Source organism: Triticum aestivum, chromosome 4D (genome assembly GCF_018294505.1).
Source record: "Triticum aestivum cultivar Chinese Spring chromosome 4D, IWGSC CS RefSeq v2.1, whole genome shotgun sequence".
Lineage (NCBI taxonomy): Eukaryota > Viridiplantae > Streptophyta > Magnoliopsida > Poales > Poaceae > Triticum > Triticum aestivum.
In genome coordinates, this window is record NC_057805.1 from 215,404,669 (window position 1) to 215,430,808 (window position 26,140).

General features: G+C 41.0%; 1 protein-coding gene and 4 long non-coding RNA genes across 5 annotated transcripts; 3 read left to right on the forward strand and 2 right to left on the reverse strand.

Moving 5' to 3' along the window:
• Positions 1 to 512: 512 nt before the first annotated feature.
• LOC123097313 (uncharacterized) lies at positions 513 to 3,691 on the reverse strand. Its single transcript, XR_006446999.1, has 2 exons — positions 2,353 to 3,691; positions 513 to 2,184 (listed from the first exon to the last, which is right to left on the reverse strand). It is a non-coding gene; the product is annotated as an uncharacterized lncRNA (long non-coding RNA).
• A 4,593-nt stretch (positions 3,692 to 8,284) lies between these two features.
• Positions 8,285 to 9,660, forward strand: LOC123099855 (ubiquitin-like-specific protease 1A). Its single transcript, XM_044521910.1, has 5 exons — positions 8,285 to 8,422; positions 8,504 to 8,680; positions 8,761 to 8,886; positions 8,960 to 9,163; positions 9,248 to 9,660. Exons 1-5 carry the CDS (start codon positions 8,384 to 8,386, stop codon positions 9,545 to 9,547), a joined length of 846 nt encoding a protein of 281 aa, XP_044377845.1. The 5' UTR covers positions 8,285 to 8,383; the 3' UTR covers positions 9,548 to 9,660.
• A 25-nt stretch (positions 9,661 to 9,685) lies between these two features.
• LOC123099856 (uncharacterized) lies at positions 9,686 to 10,268 on the forward strand. Its single transcript, XR_006448259.1, has 3 exons — positions 9,686 to 9,829; positions 9,909 to 10,025; positions 10,090 to 10,268. It is a non-coding gene; the product is annotated as an uncharacterized lncRNA (long non-coding RNA).
• Positions 10,269 to 10,483: 215 nt separating this feature from the next.
• LOC123099857 (uncharacterized) lies at positions 10,484 to 10,984 on the forward strand. Its single transcript, XR_006448260.1, has 3 exons — positions 10,484 to 10,518; positions 10,610 to 10,739; positions 10,838 to 10,984. It is a non-coding gene; the product is annotated as an uncharacterized lncRNA (long non-coding RNA).
• Positions 10,985 to 17,103: 6,119 nt separating this feature from the next.
• Positions 17,104 to 21,323, reverse strand: LOC123097314 (uncharacterized). Its single transcript, XR_006447000.1, has 2 exons — positions 17,843 to 21,323; positions 17,104 to 17,601 (listed from the first exon to the last, which is right to left on the reverse strand). It is a non-coding gene; the product is annotated as an uncharacterized lncRNA (long non-coding RNA).
• Positions 21,324 to 26,140: the final 4,817 nt, after the last annotated feature.

The following is a 26,140-nucleotide window of genomic DNA, read 5'->3' on the forward strand; positions in this document are numbered from 1 at the left end:
ACAATGGTATTGATGTCCTCATCAAACAGCCTAAGGATAAGCCATGCATGGATGCTATAAATTACATGGATGATCAAATGGTGAAAGCAATTGTAGAGGAGCAATATAGGAACATGTGTCCATCTTCTCCTAGGATGTTAGATAAACTTTTGTAATGTCATTCCCTTGGCCACTAAGTGATATAAGTATCCTCCCTCACACCCCACATGCTGACCGAAGCATTCTCAAACACATTATTGCTAGATGTACATTATAAGCACACTGCCTTTCGGTAAGATCTGAGGCGATGTGAAAACAGATCATTTTATTGCCCTTTTCAGCTTGATTGTATAAAAACTTGTAAAACATTAATGACTTTTTCACTAGCGTTTTGCAGCAATAAAATGGTAGTGGTAGTGTAGAAGAGAGACATACAGAGTATATCAGGTTTTATTTTCTAAACTTGAAAGAATAATTTATAATGAAGAATAGAAATTCATACAAATGCCTCAATTTTCAGAACTTCCTCAGAATGAGAGCAGCAGGACGCTTTATTTTTCTTGCATTTGCCGTAGAAAAATTCTTAAATATAGAGCTAAAGCTAGAATTTTGACTTCTAAAATCTGAAAATGACAAGTGATTGAGCACACATGACATACTGAACGATTAGATCATCCATCATATACTCAACGCATCGCAAGAGAATGAAAAAGAACACTTGTAACTTATCACATCTATGTCATGATGGATGAGAGATGCGTTTATCAGAAATATAAGTATTTCTGATAATGTGCTGTCACAGGGTATGTAGCATGCCATATTTTCTGGGATGTTTGTCGATTCACAGCCTGCACACATATATGCAGATTGATTTATGTAACAAAAAATTTAGGCAGAGAAATACCATACAAACAGTAACAAAATCACATTAGAAATAAATAGAGTATATAATTTCAGAAGAAAAAAATGTTTGCAGTAGCTTTTTCAAATTAAATTAGCAAAAAAAAGAAACAGTGATCAGTCGACTGTACATGTGTTAACTGAATGCCATCTTGCAATAGTGACTTCCTGTAACTCTCACTTGCAAAACTCTACATGTTGAAACCATACAACACGATAGTTATGTACTGATTTTAGCAAATAAAGCTATTCTATTACATCGGATGAATCTCCATAATAAAATTTACCATAACCAGATTCTCCATGAATAATTCAGTTCACTTGTCAAGAGAAAGTAAAAAACTAAATATGTAAAGTATGATTGGAAGATAATAAGGAAAGGGAGCATTAAATATCCCAGGACCAAACTTGCAAGATTTTCAACTTGAAAGCAAACATACCACTTTCAATACCAACTAAAGTACTCTTGATTCCCTATTCAGTTTAGGTTAGCCATCAGACCAACCCAAACTGGTGAAGATACAGCAAACCAGAACATAGCCTCTTAAATTATTTGTTATAAGGTTGTGATTCCATGATGTTATATAGTGTGTGATATAAAATGCTTCTTCGTCATACTCTGAACCCTTGGAAGCCTGATCGTGGCATTGAAAAATTGTTTAGAACTAACAATATTGTTACCAAAGGAAAAACGACCTAGAAGTCCATAAAATTCCTGTTTATTGGTTTACGTTGAATCAGAGAAGGTTTCAGGTTATGTAAATTCGTATCACAACTGTTTATTCATGAATTTTCGATCTTGGAAAACCGATATGCCATGTTCATCTCGGACTTGCACAAAGGTTGTTAGACAGAGGTCTCAAATGTTATTTAATTCCTATGACTTCAACACTCTAAATTTGCTTACACATCCAATGAACTTGCAACAAAATCTAGCATGATAGAAGGACAAACAATACATCAATGATTTGGACTGTGATACTTGAGATAAATTATATGAGTATTTGATCTATAGCAGATTATTGAAGGATGCAAAGTTTTACTTGCCTGTGAGTGGGCAAGGAGCGAATGGTGAGGAGGTTGAATGGCGTCGCGGTAGCAAATTGTTGCAGCGCCAGGCCGCAACTATATTACTTGTGGGAGCCTCGCAGACAGAGGCGGGCACCTGATCCGCTTCAAACAACGGCGTACAACTCCTTTGATAAATTAACCACAGTGAGATAAAGTCATGTACTGGATATTTACATGATGGATTGATGCTAGGTCAGAACTTGGAAATTGAGCCTCAATGGTTGGAGAGGAACACTGTCAGGAGAGTTGGACATGCTTGGTTAGATCGTAGCTACTAAATAAACCATCATCAAATAAAATCATGTACTGGAATATACATGTTGGATTTCTAAATTTGAAAACTGAGTTTCAAAGGTTGGAAATGAACACAAGGACAGCTGGACACACTTGATTGGATCATACCTACTAATCAACCACCATTGAATAAAAATCATGGTTCTGGTCTTCTCCTTTTATTTCAGATTAACGTGGGGATGCTTTGGAGTGGGTAATCGTCATAGATATGGAGATAAACAAAAAAGTGTGCAACTGATACCAATTTACAGAATGTTTGTAAAGTATCCAATATGACAAATAACTGCAGGGACCTGCAAATAATTAAAGTTAATAAAAGTTATCTACATATAAGTTGTAATTTTATTTTATAATTGAAGTCTTGATTTAATCAGACAAACTACAATGTCCCTAACACTCTGCTTGAACTACATTAATTATGATTTATGAATGAACGAAGATCAATTCCTATTGTGTAGCCGTGAAAAAACATCTCTACTTTTGTAGTGCTCTAGCTCTAGAAAAGCAGTCCATCATTGTTGTACTGATTCTCGTCAGTAACAGCAAAAGCTAATCCCAACCGAAGAGTATAATATAGTTGCCTGAAACCTGCTAGTACACATCCCCAAATCAACCGTAGCACACCAGTCCCAACTCCCAAGTACTGATCCAATTTCTTGCTGATTAATCAAGCAACCCTGATCTCTCTGAAAGATCCTAATCAACCAGCACACTAGTCCGCTGATTTAGTTTCTCTGTGATAAATCAAGCAATCCTAATCTCTCTGAAAAATCCTCAGTTAACCTGTTCTCCTTCCTTCCCAGCCATGGCCAAGACTATACTCCTCCTCCTTTCATTGGAGGAACTTTCTCAGCTATGTCATTTATCTACAATCAGAAAAATCAAGGTAAATAATACAGATTTATTTTCTTCAACAGATAGTATAACATGGAACAATCAGATGGACATCAGTTGAGGTGGAGGGCAGTGCAGAGGGGACGACGAGGTTGCCGGCAAAATGCAACGTGGTGGCTCTGGTCAAGCAGCAAGCGTGAGCCCTCCCGGGCGGCGCATAGCGAGGAGCTCGGGCGCGCGAAGGAGAGGAGGAGCTGAGGTGGGCGGCGCCGGATCGGGTAGAGGAGGTGGAAGGCGCGCGGATCCGGGAGGGAGGCGCCGGATCTGGCCGGTGGAGGTCCCGTTGCGGCGTTCGAACCTCCAAGGTGAGCTCGAGGACTGGGCATGCATGGCGCTAGCGCTGAGCTCCTGGAGAGGAGAGACAAGGAGATTAGAGAGACAGAGGAAAGAGAAAAGGCAGGGGAGCGGCGGCGTGACCTGGGTGGTCGCCGGCGGCGGCGGCGGCCGTCGGGCGACGCGCGAGGGAGGCCGGGGAGGAGGCGCACACGCGAGGGAGGCCAGGGAGGAAGCGCACGGGAGGAGGAGCTCGGGGTCGGGCGCTGGTGGTGGCGGCGGCGGCAGTCGGGCCTGGGCGGGCCGGATCTGGGCTCGAAACGTTTTATCACTTTAAAAAGGATCGCGGGTTGAATACCGAAAATCACAGGGACGTTTCTGCAAAATTGGCAACGTACGGAAAACGCACCAGGTCGGGACGGACGAACCTGCTATTGTTATATTACGATTTTAAATATACAAATCGTAAAAACGTATTACGATCAGGTGGAAGTGTATTGTGACGGTGAACCCACGGAGTCAATCCGTGCTTTATAAGATCGACTTTGTCGGGTTCACCGTCAGAATACGCTTTCTTCTCATGTCATAATACGCTTTTACAATCTTTCCCTAATAATAAAGCACGGATTGAGCTTTTTTTACATAAAGGTCCCTGTGCTTTTTAGTATTTGACCCGTAGTCCATGGATAAGTGAAAAACGATTCGTCCACGCAGTCTTATTTTCCACCCGCGCCGCACAAGGATGGATAAGGCGAAGGGGGCGACAGATGCTGATGCGGGGGGGAGAGAGTGGGAGGAGCGCGCATACACAGGAGGCGGGAGGCGGGGCAGGGAGGAGGAAGACAGCTGCGACGGCGCCCAGTGCCGCGGGGCCGGCGGCGAGGAGAGCTCCGGGGTCACCGGATCGAGCGTCGCCGGGGAGGGGGACACTCCATGGCGGCGGTGCTTGGGGCTCCGACGAGCAGAGGCGAGCGGCGACAGGAGGCGACAGGAGAAGCTCCGCGGCGACGCCCTGAAGGCCATCAGCCATGGTCGTTGTGGTTCCGCGTGCACCCGCGAGCGGCTGCACGCTGGGGGGAGGCGGAGCTCGACGCAGCGCGCGAACCTAGCCTTGGTGCGACGGCGGCGCGGCTGCTGTCCTCCCGTCCAACCCGCAGCACGTCGAGCCTCACTGGAGTTCCTCCATGATGCCGGTAGGAAGTCCCTATCCCGCAGTCTCTCTCTGCTTCCTTCCCATGTTCCCTCTCTGAATCTCTCTCTCCTTCCTTTTTTCAGTAAGCAGCTGCCACTGCCCTCCATGGAGCCCCGACGCCTCCGCCATGAACCCATCCATCCCTCCTGTGCGCGCTTCCCTGCAACTCCAGACGCCGCCCGCAGCTCTCTGCATCGAGCAGCGGCAGTTCGGGCAGAGGACGACGCCTCTGCCTCGACCGCTCGCCCCCTCTGCTTCGCGCTGGACTGCCAAGCCCCTCCCGTCCTCATCCCCGTGCAGCTGCACACTCTCGCCTGCCCCAACGGCGAGCTCCGCCTCCTGCGTGCGGTCGCCGCCTCCGTCAACCTCCACCACCTGCTGCAAGTTGGTGCCCAGGGTGTCGCAAGCTGCCAGCGGCGGCAGAGTTGCTACTCCCGTGTCGTGATTGGACTCCGTGTTCTTCTCCAACAGCAAATACGTGTTCTTCTCCAACACCAATCAATGGATTTCCCGAGCCGGATTTGAGTTGCCTACTATAAGAAGGAAGGGTCCTCAGACCAAAAGCTCCATCAAATCAAATCAAATCCCGTCGAAATTGCAAGTTTCGTCGAAACGTCCAATGTCGTCGCCGAGTTCGCCGGAGGAAGAAACGCCGAGTTCGCCGAAGGAACAAGAACATCCGTCCAACCGTCCAATGTCGTTTTCGGCGGTTACACCAGAGGTATATATCCCCTTGATATTCATTTGATGCAATTCCCTGTTTTAGATGTTGTTTCTGTCCCATGCCTCTGACTATGCTAGCAGCTTATTTTTTCTTCTTTTTATTAGATATTCAGTTATATGGGCAAGGCATGTGAATGAATTCGTGTTGAGCCTCTAAGTTGTGATTCTTTCAATGCCCTTTTCCTAAATATTTGTCGAGGGCACACTAAATATTCAGGCTATACCTGTTTATGGCGTAATAAGCAATGATGGATCATATTTATTATCCATAATAAGAAATGATGGATCATGTTTATTATCCAAATTCTACTCTATTTTCTTTTTAGTGGAAAAATTTGCATTACTATGCCCTGATCTTCCTCCTAGCCAAATTTATGATTATATTATATTGTATCTGTCAACTTCGCAGCAGTCGTTTCCTTTGACCTCACCGCCATCATCTCCGCCGACTTCGCCGCAAGACAATCTGCCATCGCCTCCGCTGACTTTGCTGGAAGACCATCAACTGTCGCCTAGACCTACTTTGGTTCAGGTACTTTTGAAGCATCTGATGGGACTCATATGTTTGTCAAATCATCAGTGTACTGTAGCAAATATAGCCGTTGCCGACAGTAGACTATATTTCATTGACAATCAACACATCATGCACTCCTACATAGATGGATTCTGTTTGTACTTGACAGAAGCAGAGTAAATTCGTAAGGACATAGGTGACCAGAACAAAAGTAGTTCACAAATAAGTGATGGATGGGTCTCAATTATTTTCAAGAGGGCATTATGTTTACGAAAAATTGCTGCTCACTGTATTTTAACAACTAGAAAAATGCAGTTCTGTTTGAGAAAGTAAATGTAGGATTTTTTTAGGTTCTGCGCTGAGTCTGCGGGTCTCACAAAGATGTAGGATAAATAAAATGTCAATAAAATGGTGCTCCTGAATTTGTGGTTTAGATATGTGCAGCAGGTTACTATTCGACTGAACCTGTCAACTCTCCAAGTGATTTTCTATGCCCTTTTCCTAAATATGATTCGCAAATGATTCTTTCTATGCCCTTTTTCTAAATATTTGACGAGTGCACACTAAATATTCAGGCTATACCTGTTTATGGCGTAATAAGCAATGATGGATCCTGTTTATTATCCATAATAAGAAATGATGGATCATGTTTATTATCCAAATTCTACTCTATTCTCTTTTTGGCCTCCCAGTGGGTCAATGTTATGATAAGCATTCTCCTTGCGGTAATGAGCCATTTTAATGACACTATGCTATGCTATTTAAGGCTCAAGCAAGGGAAATCTTGACTGGACTATCATGGCCACAGAAATCATATGTGGAGAGTGCTATTTTCATCTTCATATTTTAATCTCACCAATGCAACATAGCTCAGTTCTTATCAGAACAATTGAAAGAATGATGAATACAGCCTTTTTAGTTGATGGCACTGTTTGTATTATTTCTGTTAACACTGAAGTGTGGCATCTCTTTGATGGTTTAGTAGAATTAAGTGTCTGCTGTCACTTGATGTTCAGAATTGCCCTGCCATTCATGCAATAAATAAAAAAGTGATTTTGCCTGGTTTTCATGTCTCTGATGTGTATGCACGTGCAGGTGCCAAAGGCATCCAATCCAACTCAGGTGGATGCCAAGGAGGTTCATTTCTTTGCCGCATCACAAGAAAAACAATTTGAAACAGAGAACTGTACTGAACCTTCTAATTATTGTATGAACTTGCTTCACTTAATTTGAACGGCATATTTTTCAGTAGAATTAAGTGCCGGGTGCCACTTGAGAGAATAAAAGAATGATCAGCTATTTTTTTCACAGTTATGATTTAGTCAACATTGATGTCCGTCTGCAAAAAGCTTATTCTGATTTGGAGTTGATTTTTTTCCAGGCCCTTAAGGTGAGTGATGAACATCCGTTGAGCCGTCCAATGTTGCCTTTGGCAACTACACCAGAGGTATGAATCCCCTTCATATTAGTTTGCATATGTGAGCCCTGGTACATGTACAATGCGTCTATTACTGCGACACTTTTCTCCATATATACCTTGTAATACTTTGTTTTATCTAATAGAAGCTGGGTGTTTTCCCTTCTGTCAGGGAAAAAAATAGAAGAACATAGATCACCAATGCAACATAGCTCAGTTCTTATCAGAACAATTGAGAGAATGATGAATATAGCCTTTTTAGTTGATGGCACTGTTTGTATTATTTCTGTTAACACTGAAGTGTGGCATCTCTTTGATGGTTTAGTAGAATTAAGTGTCTGCTGTCACTTGATGTTCAGAATTGCCCTGCCATTCATGCAATAAATAAAAAAGTGATTTGGCCTGGTTTTCATGTCTTTGATGTGTATGCACGTGCAGGTGCCAAAGGCATCCAATCCAACTCAGGTGGAGGCCAAGGAGGTTCAGCTCTCGGACATTGCACCAATAATGCTGGATGATACCGACGTGAAGACTGTACGTTTCATATATTCAGACTGGGAGCTATGGTGTACTACCTCTGTTTCAACTGATCTAACGGTTGGAGGTTTACATTTTATTTTTGTTCTGACTGCAGAAAATAGATGACATCGCTGAACTGGACATTGCAGAGGATTTTGATAACCGGCCTTCCAAAAAGGCAAAAATTTCTGAATCACGTGTACTGGAACCATCACCTATGTCACCAACTATGAAAACATCTTCTCCAGGTTCAGAGTGTTTTGAATCGTTTGTGCCGGAATCAGATAATCAGATGAATCATGATACACTACCATCACCTCCATCCCCATCTAGCTCGACAATATCTCCTGTTTTCCCATTGCATGATATTAAGGAACCAAATTCACATAAAGAGATCAAAGTTGATGAGACATATGATTATCTCCCACAAGGTATTTGCTTGATTTATCACGTGTGCTTTCGTATACAATATATTCTTAAATTATTTGATTTTCTGCAGACTACATTGACCGACCATGATCTATGTGCTCATATAGCAATAGAATCATCTTTGAGAAAACAATTGCTGGTTCAGATAGATGGAAGTTCTGTCTTGCAACATCAATTGATGTGCCTGCTAGATGAGAAAGAGTGGGTAAATGATGATGTAAGTACCCTTACTCAAACAGTAAAGAGTTTCTAATCACTAATATCAATTAGTAATGTATTTTTTAATTCTTAATTATAGGTGATCAATGCATATATATGTTGTATAAAGGACCAAATACATCTCCAGAATGATAATAAAGTATATTTTGAGAGTCCATTTGTTACCTCACTATTTAAACGAGATGGCACCATTGGAATACAAGAAGGTAGTGCCTTCATGACAGAGATTGTCCTCGAATATATGCAGCATGACATGGTAATCTCCATATTCATAATTTACATGTTCTAGGTTTCATGCATTTTCATTTACTATTTTCCTAATTATCTTTATTACAGATTAAACTTCCAATAAATGCCAATAACACACATTGGTATTTAGCTGTTGTGAATACAAAAAAATGTGAGGTTCAAGTTCTAGACTCATTGTGCTGGAATTCTGACAGAGATGATCTTGCTAATACGGTTAGTTACAACACGATTTTTAATATACTTAGATAATGTGTATCATTTCTTCTTACCACTATTTTATTTTTAGCTACGAGGAATACAATTTCATTTGGACCTTCTTAAAAGTCAAAAGTTGGTAAGCGACGATTGGAAAGACGTTGATCTTACTGAATGGAAGATCACAGAACAATTACAAAAGGCAATTCAAAAAGATAGTTCTTCATGTGGTTTATTTATGGTTAAATTTATGGAATATTTCACCGGATGTGCACTATCCTACCCAATTACACAGGTATATATCTTTTTTTAATAAAAAGTATGTTACTTTTACAAAAAGTACTTTTTAAATATACTAATAATTGTTCGTGTTGCACAGGAAATGATTACTTCTTTTAGGTTTAAGTTAGCCAGCATACTATTATGTTGGAAAACAAACACTGCAGCAATGACTACAATCGTTGAAGAAAGTGACGGTGACAGCAAGGGAGATCCTGATGATGTTCAAATATTGGAAAGTTTAGATGATATAGAAAAAACAAAAACAAAAATCCCATTATCTGTTGAAAATAAATACAGATCATTAATATCAATTCTTTCTAATATGACCTTACATGAGTTAACAGCTGGACTCTGTAGCTTCATTAAATCAATTAATTACACCGAGATTTTAGAGTAAGTCATTTTAAATTAGTATTGCAATTGTATAGTATCTGAATTGTTTTATTAATGGTTTATTTTCTTAATTTGTATCATTATCAGGAAAGTATGGATCCGAAGTTCAAAACCATATCCAATTAGCTTGTCTCCCAGAAAACTACAAGGATTGCTAAAGGATGATTTACCCATGGACCGTGATTGCTTTAATTTGATCGTACGGAAGATTATGTTGGATGACATCCAAACATCACAAAAAACAAAGCAACTGATAGCAAAGCATTATCTCGACATGAAATTTTGGGTATGTTTTTATATTCGTTATATTCTTTTTTATATTCTAATTTTTTATCATCTTTCTAACCAATAATTTTATATACTAGATGACTACTGATTTTGGAAGGCACCCAGATTTTCGTAAAAATTTAGATGTGGAGCAACTAGCAAATTCTGTTCGTAGTTGGCCTGGTATCAAATATAATGTTTCAACATGCAAATCGGTAAGAGCACTTTTGTATACTTTAGAGCAATTTTTTATTGCATCTAATATGTAGCCTATTTCAGATCCATATTCCAGTACAATGCATTGATGAATTCATTCTATTCACATTGGATCAAGATACCAGAACAGTGTACATTTTGGACCCTACTCCTATTAATCCAATGTACCGATACAACCCACTCGCAAAATATGTGAAAAAAATTATATGGATTTCCGAACATTTACCGAAAGCAATGTCAAAAGCATGCTCTGGGTCTAGATGGAATGATGATATTCTCTTATGGCATCATAGAATCCTAGATGATATTCCAGTTTACAACAGGTATTTTTCAGGAGATGAATACTAGATACTGATTATTTGTTGATTTGGGTATGTAGACAATATTAATAAAGTATATTTATATTCTTATATAAGGGAATTGTCTGGTTATCTTGTTCCCCTATTCATGTCCGCATGGGAAGACGAAAGACCACATTTGCCATTTTTAAAGGTAAATATTGCAACCGTATAGATATTTGCTTTTATGATTATTATACATGTGATGCTGATGACATTCTTTTACAAAAAAAATGAATGAATAGGATGGATATGAACTCAGAAAACTAATTTTGGGCCAACTACTAACATTCAAGGACAATGAATGTGAAGATAACATGCCTGCTGGTGTACTGGACTTCATCAATTGTATTAGGAAAATCCAAAGTTAAACGGGTATGTCAAATAGTATCAATTCATCTCGAAATGTCAAATGACTCAAATATCTTATTCCAATATGCTAACCTTGTTTTCCTACCAATATGCTTGTGTAGGGAGCTCAATCGGTGGAAGGTAATTTGTCAGAGAGATTTCTTGCAGCCAACAGTTAATAGACAATGAGCAGGGAGACGATGAACATGTAGAGATGGATTTTTTTCCTTTGAGAAATTAATAGTAGATTTTGGTTTCTACTTAAGATATCCCTTACATATATGTAGAAAACTTTTGGAGCTTGCCAGGATATACATTTTTGGGGGTTGCCAATTATAAGAGATGACGGATTGCTTCAAAATTATAAGAGGCCGAGCTCCACGGAGGCCTTTATTTGAAAACTTCTAAATCCAAACTTTTTAGTTTCAAAAAATTCTGAAAATAAATACACATATACGTAGATACATAATGCACATGTAACTTCTAAATCCAAACTTTTTAGTTTCAAAAAATTCTGAAAATAAATACACATATACCTAGATACATAATGTACATCTGTGCAAATTTTCAGGTCGAAATACATTAAAATGTGAGCTATACAAAAAAGACAAATCTATATGTACTGTACCAAAAAAATTGCTTTGTATTTCCCTCTAACGTCACTGTAGAGTGTACGTACATGTATGGTGTTGATGAAAAAATTAACGTTTGGATTGGTATATTTACTTAATTCTCAAGAGCTAAACGAGAATATATTCATAAAACACGTAATTTAAACAGGCTACAGAGTTTAGCAGGCTTGACCTAACTTTGGCTAGAGAAAAAAAAACACATAATTTTGGTTCAAATCCTGAGTCTTCAGTCACACAGGAAAAAAAATCAACTAATGACTTTTATTGAGTTGAACTTTGCCAGGAGCATTTTTTCGAAAATCTATTTCCTTTTTTCTATTATATTTTCCACTGAGACAGAGATCCTTGAATGAAAGTTCCACTGAGACAGAGATCCTTAAATATATATGTTTCATGGTCTGTTCAACTTGCTTTGTATTTCCCTCTAACGTCACTGTAGAGTGTACGTACATGTATGGTGTTGATGAAAAAACAACGTTTTGGATTAGTATATTTACTTAATTCTCAATAGCTAAACAATAATATATTCATAAAAACACGTAATAGGGTTAAGTGCTTTGCACGGACATTTTTCCCGTGTTTTCACGTAATTCGTGTTTCATGTGTCAATTGCACGGACATTGTGTTGTCTATGTATCCACACATGTATCTGAGTTTCCTATCAATACAATTTTAGCATGGATAATAAACGATTATCATGAACAAGGAAATATAATAATAACCAATTTATTATTGCCTCTAGGGCATATTTCCAACACACTCACCGGCGGCATATCTTCTGTTTTTCTCATATATCATCCATCCATCCATCTTCCTTCTTTTGATATTTCAAATCAGGATCATCTGCTTCCTCAGTTTCAACTTCTTTGCCCATCCTTTCCTATTGATCCAGCCGGTTTATTGATTTCAACTCGCAGCAGTATTTAAATTGGTTTATTTGAATGTAGGGGAGCAAGGTGGGATTATATAGTAGATAGATGTTATAGCTTCTGTTGGGACGCCCCCTTCTGCCTGCGCGTGGTCTATTATTTGCAACGGGAGAAGAAAACATATCACAGCCGCTGCTTTGCAACGGGAGAAGAAAACATATCACAACCGCTAGCGGCCAACCACAACACCTCGACGAGATGTCCTGAAACAATGGCTTCGTTGAGATCAACAAAAGACTCTATTGCCATGACATGTAAATGTCTGTATTTTGGCGACAATGATTTATTATGCACTCGTATGTACCGGGTTCAATAGCGGCTACTGTCAATTTATCATGTATTTACTTTATTATTACGTAAAGATTGGACGTGCAAGCATATATGTTTTTGTGGTGTGTGTCCCAAATTGTGTATATATATATATGTTAATCTAACATCTATGTGTAGTGTTCGTTTCCTTTTCATTACAGAGTCAAATTGAACCTTAAATCAAAAATATATAGTACAGTTTCAAGGATATATGTTTTTGTGGTGTGTGTCCCAAATTGTGTATATATATATGTTAATCTAACATCTATGTGTAGTGTTCGTTTCCTTTTCATTACAGAGTCAAATTGAACCTTAAATCAAAAATATATAGTACAGTTTCAAAAGCGTGCATAATTTATAGAACAAACACTTTTTTTTTGGGTGAGCTAAACCGTCCGTGTGACAGACTGGGAGATCCCCCTGCACGAATCTCGTCGTCAGCTGTTCCTTGGTTTCCTCCTCCTTGGGCCTTTGTAAATCTTGATTATTTGCTCCTTCGTGTTTTCTTTCGTTGAGGATCCCTCTGCTTGTGGATTTCAAGGCGGCTTGTTTTCAGGCAACTCAAGGACGTATATGAATTGGTGTGATCAGATACAGATAAGCAAGGTGGGACTATTAATTTATTTGGAGAACGGATCTTCGTTCAGCGTAAGGGACGGGATGGTTGGTTGTGATTTCGATTTTCCGCGGTTCTAAGGTTCACGTGGCCCGTGGCCCAGGCCCAAAAAAATTAAACGTGGTTTTTCTCCTCGCATTGTACTGTAGCTGGGCCAACGGACACCTGTTTGCAGACCCAAGTCTAGGAGCCAAACGTACGAGCAGGAGCCTGTTTGCAGACCCAAGTCTAGGAGCCAAACGTACGAGCAGGAGCAGGTTAGAATAGTACCACCTCTCAAATTAGTACCACCTCGTTTATATTAGATTTTGTCCATACAAATTATAAAAGCGTATTATAACATGAGAAGAAAGCGTATTGTGACAGTGAACCCGACAAAGTCGATCCGTGCTTTATTATTAGGGAGACTAGCAAAAGGGCCCGTGCGTTGCACCGGGAGAAAAAAATCCATAATCTCCAATGGCCATGACTATATTTTGTTGCATCACCGAGATCCACTATCACTCTCAATTTCATGAAATCATGGACATTTTTTAAAACTCGTGCACATACCTACAATCGAGAACAATTTTCAAATCCATGAACATTTTTACAAATTTTTCAATATTTTCTAAAATAAAGAACATTATCTAAATTCATGAAAGTTTTATACAATTTGCAAACATTTTTTTAAAATAGTAAATATTTTTCAAACAATTTTTTGAATCGGCGAACATTTCTAGAAATGACGAATATTTTTTTGGAAATTGGTGGCACACTTTTTGAAATCCACGTACATTTTCTTATCTAGCAAAAGTGCCCGTGCATTGCAAGGGGTGAAAAAAATCATGAACATTTTGTTGCATCAGCGAGATACATTATCACTCTCATTTTCATGAAATCATGAACAATTTTTTACAATCATGAACTTTTTAAAACTCGTGAACATATCTGACATCATGAAAAGTTCATAATTTGTGAACATTCTTACATTTTTTGAACATTTTCTAAAATCAAGAACATTTCATACTATTTGCAAACATTTTTCTTAATTGTGAACATTTTAAAATATTTTTTCTTGAATAGGCGAACATTTCTAGAATCGAAGAACGTTCTTTTGGAATTGTTTGGTGGAACAATTTTTGAAATTCACGGACATTTTTTTGATTTAACAAACTTTTTGAAAATGCATTGTCATTTTTTGAATCAGCAAACATTTTATCAATCAATAAACTATTTTGTAAATTATGAATAGTTATTGTAAATTATGAACACATGGTAATTTTTTTGAACTGGCAAAATTTTGTTCAATTTCATTAATATTTTGAATACATGAACTTTTTAAAAAACGTGAACATTTTTTGATTTCTCGAACATCTATTTTTAAATTGTAATATTTTGAGTATCCGAACATTTTTTTAAGATCACATTTTCTAAGTCCACAAACATTTATTAAACATTGTATTTCAAAATTCTCATTTTTTTTCATTTTCGATTTTTTTTAATTACCAAATTATTTAAATTAGAAAAAACAAAGACGGAAAAGAAAAGTGAACATAAAATACGAAAACTAAAAAAAGGCCACCCGGACATGGCCAGCCCAAACAGGCGCTGTTTGTTCTCCCAGCGCGCACAAAGCGCAATATAAAAGGTTTTTACTGGGCCGGCCCATGGAGAGACTCCCCTTTGTGAAACATTTTTATTATTTATAGATGACATCGGTGGGTAATATTTTGCAACTTTTGGAGCAATTTCATTGACGACGACCAGAAGCACTCAGTGCTTTATTATTAAAAAAATGTGCCTGTGCGTTGCTGCGGGTCGTTGTCAACCATGCAAGTAGATGGTCAAGAAGCCACACTCTCACTCAAGCGACGCCTCCTCCAGCTACTACACTCAGGTGGAAGAAATGTGGTTGGATAGGGAGTGCTCGGAGAAGCTTGAACGAGTGCATTTTTTATTACTGCTAGTCCTGAATGATGCAAAATTTATGATATTCCTTATCAAATCACAGTGGCTTAAGACCAAGGAAAGAAACCCATTGGTTGGAGCTACTACAAATTCACACCCCCGATGTGAACCCATTTTAGGGACGAAAAACAACCAAGTTCCGGAACATGTAAACAAAAAATGATGTTGCTGACCACATTTGACGTACGGTCTATGTGTGAAGGCAATTCTGTATGCCGAAATATGTTGTGGATAATGCATTATTATGGTTATATATTTTACGGCACAATGGATCAACATCTCACAATATTCCTTATTTTCAGTATAAAACCTTCATTGCGCAACACAGGACCCGATACATAGTACTCCACAATATCCACAATAATTGACTTGCATTTATTTTGGATTGAGTTGCACAAGGCAACCAATGTGTCATCTCTGAACCCAGAAACATGAAAGCTGAAACCACACCATCACCTCTTCTAATCAGCAATCCATACAAAATGTGTGCCATGGCAAGCTCCAAAAGACTTTATATTTGGTTAAGGACACAAACAGCACCAAAGCCAACTTCAGAGGAAAAAACAGAACCAAACCCAATGGTGCATGTACATTGTAAACTGATATGCATAAACTAACACACTTGAATAGATTTAGCATGGTTACTACACTCCCAACTTTTTCATGGTTACCCAGCATAGCAAATGAAATTAGTGCCTCAAACCTAGTAGGTAGTCTTCAACTTCTGTCATCAAATAATATCTAAACTCCGCTCGTGAGTAAATTAAAAATGTTGTCACTACCACAGGGATACGTCCAACATAAAGAGTTTCTTTTTCACTTTCGAAATCAAAAGCAATATATACTCGCTAATTCAGTTCAACAATAACAGTAATTTATGATTTCCTACAGTTTAGAAAAAGCTCACATATCTATCTTGTGTGAAGAAATAGCTCTTCCAAATTGAGTAGTGGCCTGAATACTGAATTATTATTTTTGCTTTTCAGAGCTGGTAACTTGCTAACTTCCCCCTGTTGTCTAATTTCTGGACACATTAGCCTACTGGCATAATATAGATAGAGTGACTTTGCTTCAGTTAATACAGGCCTCTACTTCTAGTTCTAGTTGGTATAGTTGATTTCCAAAGATAATGAAGTACAACTATTTAGTCTTGTCCTCGAAGTTACAAAGATAAAATACAAAGCAAGAGAGAACATATGATATACGTCCATGCCATCGTGAATCAGAATGACAAGGCTCTGTGTCTAATTGACACATTGCTATGAGTCCAACTAACCAAGGTCTCGTCAATTCTGGGATTTAGAAATTGGAAGAATGGGGCTAAGGTCTAATAAAGCTTCTGTTATTGTTTCCAAAGATCCTAGGTGAGGAGGCAATATCTTTTAGATATAGTCAAGAACAGAATCGAACAGGCTCGCTAGATTCATTTCACTATTATGCATAAGGAATCCTTGTTAAATATACTTGTCTCTGCATCCGGAGTGGGTGATACAAATTAAGTACAATAAAACATGTTTATGCACCCGGAGTCCTTGGTCCTTATAAGAACTTTAGTTCAGAATAATTCAGTGAAATGATCGTAAATCTTCTGAAAGTAACGATATAAATAAGGGATATGAATAGGGAAACAAGCATATACACTGATTTTGAATGTATATAACTCTTCAAAAGTAAGTAATTGCTTAAATACTGAAGAAAAAAATTATTCTTTCAAAGCTGGTGACTTGCTAACTTCCCTCTCATCCTGCTACCAGTCAATAGACTATGTAAAAGAAAATAAAAGAAACAACAGAACCGCACCTACTACATATACATTATACCTCTAGACATATATTAAAGATGCAACCAAATTGCAGTACATTTTTCTGCTCTGGTTCAAGCTGCATGTTTCCTACGTCCTACCTCAGCAAAAGAAACAACTTCAAGTCAATTCTAGGTAGCTGCATTGCCTATGTCTGAAACCCAACATACGATTAATATTCCCAGCTGCATTGTCTATGTCTAAAACCCAGCATACAATTGCCTTATGTGCTAGATTCTCAAGAGAAGTTTTATTGTCGCTTCTGCAGAAAGTAGAAGCATTATTACATAAATAATAATGCTCCAGTGGTGCAGAACTGGATTGCATAATAAGTTGTGGTACATTGGGCAACAGAGAAGCTATGCATTGGGTATTAATTATCTTCTGAAACTGTAGTACATATCTCGGGTGAAGCATGGTCAGACGGAGTTCCGGTGAAGGGTGGAGCACGAGCAGATAGTGTTCCTGCTAAGTCGGCGGAACGGCGAGATTGGATGGATGCCGCCTGTGACCCGGTCATTCAGCAGTATCTAGGGGCCACTTCAGGGATTTCGTCATGCACAACTTCGTCTCCATCGATCCCTGCCCCAATGAACACCTTGCCGGATGCCAGAGTTCCACACCAATGAACACCTTGCCAGATGCATGCCTATACAGAGGGAGTACACGTGAAAGAACATTAATTCCATGTAGTAATACTGCTTATGTGAACTAATTATGGTAAACAAAATTTCAGCTAAAATAAAGAAAGATTGAAAACAGTTCAAATAAATTTTCGAATATTTTAGTTATTCATACAAACATCTTCACAAAATATGGCAGACAACCTCCATATCAACAAACATGCAATTATAGATAGTTACAACTAAACTTGTCTGTCTTTGTCTTACCTCAAAGTAGGTGAGTACCTTGTCCAGCAGTGGCCTGAGCTTGGACAATTCATATCCTTGCACATATATTTTTCCTACATGTATTATGACAATTTGTTCCGAAAAGCAGGTTAACTAAGAAAAGATGAATATATAAAGATTTATATATTAGATCTCACATCATAAATCTCCAAACGATTTTGTGCTCCCACTCTCTGCCAGCATTACCGAAGATGAGAAACTCTAGGCAATTTCCATGGAAATTTACCACATATCATGGAACTGGTATATTATATCATACCATGGTACACAATATTTCTCCTTTATCCTTTTTGTAATTCAAGCTTCAAAGAAATAGCCAATGAAAAGGTACTGAAAATGTCAAAACATTGGGCAAGATTTGTGAGAATGTCTGCTAGTATAACAATAAAATAGGCAGATAAATAACCAAGCAATAAGTAGATGGTAAGAAACTAAGCATGGATGTGATTTTGAACCAAGCCTGAAGCTCTATCTTATGGACTAAGAACAATGGTGAGTGAACCATGGAAAGCAACTCAATTTCCTTCTTGTTTTCAGCTTGCTTGTACATCTATTTTTGTTCTCCCCTGTGGTCATGGAGTAAAATCAACATGCCACATATATCAATATTTTTGTTCATGTTATCATGCACTGTGGTTCTACAGAGTAAATTCTGAGCAAAACGGGATAGCAGCACTGTACTTACTATATACCAACAATTTACTCGAAAGTACTCCCTCCGTTCCTAAATATTTGTCTTTTTTGAGATTTCAAATGAACTATCACATACGGATGTATATAGACATATTTTAGAGTGTATATTCACTCATTTTGCTCCGTATGTAGTCACTTGTTGAAATCTCTAGAAACACAAATATTTAGGAACAGAGGGAGTAGCTGCTACCCAAAATATATACTGGTAAGCGACTGCTATACATGTGATTGCAGAGATGTTCCTCCAACATGTACTGATCAGAGATTCTGAAGCAGAGCCAGCTACCTAACCAACATGCCTAGCAGACGAACACGATGTGGGGGGTAAGCCATGGTTGTGAACAGCAATGCGTGGGTGAGGTCGGGACCGTCGGGCTCGCCGTCGCTGCTGCTGCGCGAGTCTCCACCTCCATCGCCGCTCTCGAGGAAGTCGTTGACGAGCATGGCAGGTCCATGTCGCTCTCGTGGCTGCCGTGGTGGCTCTGGCCCCTACCCTCCACGCATCCAAAGCCAGAGCTCACCTCTCTGGTTGCTCTGTTGACGAGCGCCCAGATTCAAACCGCAGGGGAGCCATGCCCCAGTGGCTGAATTCGGAGAGGAGGTCTGCCTGGATCGATGTTCATGCTTCGGCTGGGGATCCACACCGATGAGCAGCCTGGATCTGAATCTGAAAGAGAGATTGGGTGTGCAAAGGGGGTGAGGTGGGTGGCGGCGCCCTAGCGTGGCCTCAGGCAGAGGCAGGGCCTGGACCGGCGTGACGGTGGCAAAAGCTAATAGGATGAAGATCGAGGGAACGTGAGGTGGCTGCGGGCGTCGCGCTAGCCGCCACCGCCTGACTGTGCTTCGAGCCACCGCCGCCGCCTGACTGCTCTCTCCCAGCCTCGCAGGTAAGAGCCTCTCTCGATCTCGATGTACGAAGCCCAAGTCGAGGGAGATCGACGAAAGAATAGGAAGGAGACCGAGTCTGCTGCGGCAACGCATCGTTTGTCAGATTCCATGTTTGCGTGTCTCGGGAGGTCGATCCGGCCCGGTTGCAAATTGTTTTGGGCTGCTGGCACCGCATGCATAGTCAGATTGCACATGACATGGTTCCCCGAATTAGTACCACCTCGCTTATACGTTAAATTTAAAGTGAAAGCGTAAATTCACAAGAAGAAAGCGTATTGTGACGGTGAACCCGACAAAGTCAATCCGTGCTTTATTATTAGGGATAGACTAGCACAAATGCCCGCGCGTTGCAACGGAAGAAAACTTTGACGTGGAATCAAATTTAATGAGAGTTGTAAAATGTGGCTCATTTTACAAATCTGCTCGGCGCGCCACTTCTGACAAATCCGAATATTGTACTCCCTCCATCCCAAAATTCGTGTCTTAGATTTGTCTAGATACGGATGTATCTAATACTAAAATGTGACTTGATACATCCGTATCTAGACAATACATCCGTATCTAGACAAATCTAAGACAAGAAATTTGGGACAGAGGGAGTATAATCATCAAACTGATCCTCCTTTTTGATTTCGACTTCTTGGTTTTATTTCTTTTTGTAACGGAAGAAATCATAGTTTTTTTTAATAAACATTGTGCATTTTTTTAAATTTGAACTTCAAGGTTTTTTTACAAAACCGTGAAAATCCCTTTTTTATTCTAGCAACCTAAAACAAAAATTCTAGCAAACTAAAAATGCACACATAGTAATTAAAACACCACTGACAGCAACTTGCAATTTTTTTGATGAATCCCTCGGTGTATCTTTTTTGTGCAACCATTTTTATTGACCTTCTCTAGGATGCGATCCTAAACTTTTCAAAAAGTAAAATATAAGTGAATTCCCTCTGCTTACTTTGTCAAACAAATCGTCAAAAGAACAATTTAATGATGCTTTTGTGTTCTTGTTTTTTCTGAGCTTTGACTTTGCATTCTATATGTCTGAATAGTTGGCATAACTATAGTCTGCTGATTTATTTTCCACCATGTTCCTTCCGTGTTCCTTTGCCTCGTCGGCCTGGCTTGCGATCGATTGGGCGTGGGGACCTAGCTTGCAATCGATTGGGACGTGAAGGACTTGAGATTGTCAACGGCGGATCCATGGACTAACTTCCTTAAAGGGACGTCAATGAGATCCTTGGGCAACTCGAGACTTGCGTGACTCCGTTGGCTGAATTGTTCCTACTTTGATGGTAAGCTAAGGCCCAACCTGGCCCAGCATGGATGACGTACGAATAGAGAGGGCCCAATCTGGATGCGATCGTTCGATGCACACAACGTGGTTCCACCTCGCATATCTTTTCCCTAATAATAAACCACTTGTTGACATTCCAAGGAACTTGCCAGCACATATAAATTGATGGGAATTGGTATGAGATAGCAATGTGGGACTATTCTCTTATTTGTAGTACAACTTTTTTTAGACAAATTTCTAGTACACCTTTTTTAGGAATTTGTAGTACAGCTAAAAAGGGGCGCTCTCTCTCTCTCTCTAAGCAATTGTAATATTTAATCCAAGCAAAATTATATGAATTACAGGACGGATTGTACTGATGTGACTTGAGTTTTGGTTGGTTTCACACGCTCATACTTGTTTAGTTTTCTTGTAAAATAATATGGCGGTATTTATACTATTCAGGGTTGGTTATCCATCCGTCAGGTTATTCTTGAAGCTAGCTAGTAATCACCATGAGTTCAGTTGGCGTTCGAAGTAATCACCAAGCCAATCGACTGTGAGCATCTGGACGTTAGCTGCGAATGACAGACGGCGATTAGAAGGACTTACCAGACAGGGGCGCGGCGGATTCACCAAGGAGTTAGTAGTTCAGAGAGTAGTTCAAAAGCTCTCCGTCCAGTGTCTGCTCAATACACGGCGACGACGACCTCCTTTGGGCACTCATAGGCGGGAGAAGAGAGGACCGCCGCTGCAGATCGCTCTCGCCGTTGCTCCCGTGCCACTCGAAGGTCACCAGCTCGGGGCAGAGCAGGAGCTTAAAGGCATGGACACGCCAGACCTGAAGGACGGCAGTGGCAAGGGTGGCGCAGGTGGGCGACGTTGCTCGCACTCGCGGCGGACGCCGGCGGCGCAGCACGCTCAGAAGGTAGACGGCGGCGCTCGATCTTGCCTAGAGCACGGAGGGGGCATCGGAGCAGGGGGAGAGGTAGGCAGTAAACCAGATACGAATGGAACATGTATCGCATCTGCCCCCGTCGGAGCTCTGCGCCGTCGTTAACGTCCGCGACGGACCCCACGAAGCCCATCATATCGGCGTCGTTGAGGAACCGCCCCTGCTTGCCGCGGCCGACCTCAATTTCGGAGAAATTGGAGACAGGGGTCGTCCGCGGTTGGGCAACGGGTACGGGGAGGAGTCCGGGGCAAAGACTGTTCCGTTCGACCGGCCGGAGGAGCGCAGTGGCTCCGGTGGCCGGAGATCGAGGGGGTGGCGGCGGTGTCCAACCTCCAACAGGCTCGAGGAGATAGAGGCAACAATGCGTGGCGTGGACAGAGACCAAGTTGGAAAAAAACATTTTTTCCTTGTATATAATCCTGGACGGAAACAATCCGTCGTGGCTCGGCCCACCGGGGATGCCTTCCTCGCCAGGATGAGGATGCATCTATGCCTCGCTAGTTCGGGACGTATCAATATTTATTAGTACCACCTCGCTTATACGTTTAAATTCAAACTGAAAACGTAAAATCATGGGAAGAAGCGTATTGTGATGGTGAACCCGACAAAGTCGATCCGTGCTTTATTATTAGGGAGAGATAGCACAAATGCTCGTGCGTTGCAACGGGAGGAAAAAACAACAAATTTTTAACCCAATGTCTCAAGACCCCCCTCCTCCCACAACCCATCGCCAGACATGATGACATCAACAAACTCTTTGAAATCCTCCACGCTGCCATGAAAAGATGTGTTGCACAAAAAACATAAACGTGAAAGGATGTCGTAAGTGTATTGAAGGTGTATGCAATTTAAATCACAGAAGTATCCACCCCATTGCGAGTATCTCTTCACGCCTTTGTTGGGGTTGCTTAGTGAAGCCCTATAAATATCGCATTATACCGAAAATAGTGAAGTTCATTTTAGTACAATGTCTTTGCCTCACTACGGAGGTAACACAAAATTTCCATGAACCAGTGTTGGCTAGGTTTAGGGACTATGTAGTGTAGCGCTATTCATATCCAATGATATTATGAGCATTGTGCCAAGATCCTCCATCCTTGGCTAATATAAGATAGAAAACTGTGGAGTTTGTGTCGCACACATCGGGTACTCCGAGTCAGACTCCTTGTGCTTTGGCGACGGGTAGAAAACACACACAAAACATGCAAAAGTTGTCATGTTTTCTAGCTTTTCGCAAGTTCATGTTTCTTGTGTGAGGTGTGTAGATGATCTAAAAATCACGGCTCCTATGACATGAAGATATAGAAAAAGCTTGATTCAAGTATCATGGAAACGTTTGTAAACTTGGAGCTCCTGTTTGCAATAGGAGAAAAAAACAATGTACACCCCTAAACAATAAACCTTAGATCCACATTTTTTATTTTAACATGACATCCCATTTGAGTTGTTGCTTATCCTCCTTTTGATCCTTGCCATTGATGGCTACTCTGTTCACTTGTCAGTCTCAAGATGATGAACTTGACCACCACCGTACACGTCATTGAATCGCGCTAGCGCAAGAAAATATTTAAAACTTGAAAAAAAATCTCATCGAGCTGAAAGCGAGGCCCACCCTCAGCAGCTATCTCAATATGTACACGGAAAGTGGCATCGACGAGGGAGCGACCATGGCACAGCGGATGGCCGCGCCCTTCTTGTCCAGCATGGCAAGGGAGCGGACGACATCTAATCCTCCACATAAATGGATGACACGCAGGCGAGGTGGTAGCGTGGGGAGGAGGCGCGCCGTGGTATGGCGCTCTGGGAAGGAAGCACGGCAAGATGGCGCCTCTGTTCCTCTGCTTCGTCTGCGTAGGTCTCGCTTGTTTTTGTTTCGATTGAACCAGGAGTCCAGGTCGCTAGGTAAAAACAACTTAGGGCAAAATCATCCAACAAAATATGATGTGTGGGCTTGACGTGAAAAGTGAGAAAAACTCAGTTTGTGGTATTCTATCCAGTTATCATCAAAGTGTATTACTGAATCAAATAAAAAGAAAGATGTGGTGTTAGAGCAATGTCCCAGGAAATGTGGGGCAATTTGTCAAGTTGCTCGCAAATGGGAGACCACAATACCGTCCATGGCCTTGATGACAGCAAAGTCATGTCCTCAGCCAATATGCTAATCAACCATAAAAATATTGATATGTACGCTAGTAACATATAAATGATCATTTAGAAAGGAAAACCTGATCTTCCCACATGTACATGATTCTATCAACTACTTACCTTGTGAGTGAATATATCATTAGCTCCATCTGCCCATATTACAAATTTTGATCATAGATCAGAATACACAGCTAAAAGTATTGGACATAGGCTCCGAATGTCAGGTACACCATAAATTATGATACATGGGCATTCGATCATATGTTGCCATTGTAACTTAAGCTCACATTGATCAGTACTCCTATGCCAACAACATGGAAAACACCACTCTACATCAAAGCACACTGCACGATTAGTACATTGTGCAGATATGTGTAGTTTCTCTAAGTAACCTGAAGGTATGAGAACCAACACTCGTTGGTCGACTGCACAGCTGCCACATCATGCACCGACACCCTCTGTCACTCACCGTTTCATCTCCTGGTCCTCGGCCTTGATGGATGTCTTCAGCCTACTACAACTTCTCCATCAACCAGAGCAAAAGAGCACGTGCGTTGCAACGGGGCCATAGGAAGTGTCCTTTAGGTGACACCCAACAAATCCTCGACAACTATCAACATAAATATAAGGATACTCCACTACCGAACATCGGCTGGCTGTTCCAGTTTCTGGACAAGCAGATAGTGTAACATGCGCTGCACTACATATTTCAGTTAGAAGTATAGCACAACGAATATCATAAGTGATCCAAGTTGTTCACTTGCTGAAGTGAAAAGAGCCATAAAAGTTTATCCTTTAAACATACAAAATAGTGTCAAATACAGAACCTGCAAAAGATTAACACTCACCTACTATTTTCAGTAAAAGAAAAACGTCTGCAAGATAAGTGTAGTGTTGTAGTAACCTTCCATGTAGATACGGCAACTTGCTCATGCAAGGACATATATCAACCCTGACTCGTGGATACAACCAATTTACAAGACCATAAATCAAGTCCTTTTATTTGTTTGCTGTAGGTGGAAGAGCCTGGGGTTCTATCAGTGACAAGATGGGGTTTCTGTCAATGACAAGATGAATGGTGGAGATGCCGGCCAGCAACACTGCAGTCAAATCCATGCTTTAAGCAATTCCTGTGTCTCAATGTAAACTATGAAAAATTAAAGGGAACACTTGAATGGAAGTACGTAGCACCCATCTCTTCTAAAAAATAAATGTTTCACCTATATTTCGTTCATTTGCTCAATCACATGCCATTTGATTCAAGCCGCACACGGTAACCATAGTTGGCGACTGGTGCTAAACCATAAAATGAAAGAGATGACACAAGCATAAATGATATTCACCTAATTCTGAGCAATTTTCTCAAATCAGAAATGAATGTCATAAACGCGGTAAGAACGGATCTCTATGAACATCATTTTGGTTTCTACATAATGCATTGTATATTATATCAGGGATTCAGGAAATAACCATAAATAATAAAGCTTTGTAGCAAATTACTCTCCGTCCAACCATCCCTCCAGTACGCTTGCTCCCTTGCAGGCATTGATACAAGCACATGGGGATTGAATCAATCAGGCTAGTCCGTGAACCGGTTCAGCACTTGTTGTCCGTTCAATGTATTTCTGTGTCCAAAATTCAGCATCAGACATAACGGATATGTGTTGCAGGTACAAAGGAAATTCAGAAAGAGTACCGGGCTTTGGCTGAGCTGTTGCTTGGTGCTTGCCGTCGAGTTGGTGCTCGAGTTTGAGAGTAAGAGGGGAGGACAGGGAGGAGGCAGGAAAGTACGGGCATGACGGTCACACCGAACGGCTTGGCCTCCAGGTAGTCATCGTGCTCCTCAAAGGCAGTGCAGAGGTGCCACACGAGAGTGTCCATGGACTCCCACATCTTCAGAGGGTATTGTCATAGTGCCGGCGGCGAGGGGCATTCCGCCCGCAAGCACCATGGTCTTGTCGAACTGGTCCATGGCCGCTGCCCATGGCGTCCAGGCGGTTGACCGCAGGGCTGTAGCAGATGGGCTGGAGATGTGCAACCACGGTGCTGCACAGGCGAGGTGGGGAGACACGGGATGAGGCACAGGGGACGGCGGCCGGGAGCTGCGCAAGAGGCCGGTCGCGGCGCCGGTCGGGCGTCGATCCCGCGGCTCGACAAAAGGTGGCCATGGCTCCGGAGCGCGTGTGCGCAGTGCAATAGGGGCGGCGCAGAACGAGGAGACTGAGGAGGAGGCCCGGCGCTCGCGCCACGGACGACCGGTGACGGACCGGATCTGGGCGGAAGAGAGGCCATGGATCGGGGCGAGCTCGGGCGGTCACGAATG

Excerpts from the sequence above, each read along its gene's own strand:
- LOC123099855 (XM_044521910.1), top strand. The coding sequence starts at position 8,384 with ATGTGCCTGCTAGATGAGAAAGAGTGGGTAAATGATGAT. Across the intron at positions 8,887-8,959 it reads GAGATGATCTTGCTAATACG|CTACGAGGAATACAATTTCA; the intron begins GTTAGTTACAAC and ends TTTTATTTTTAG. Across the intron at positions 9,164-9,247 it reads TATCCTACCCAATTACACAG|GAAATGATTACTTCTTTTAG; the intron begins GTATATATCTTT and ends CGTGTTGCACAG.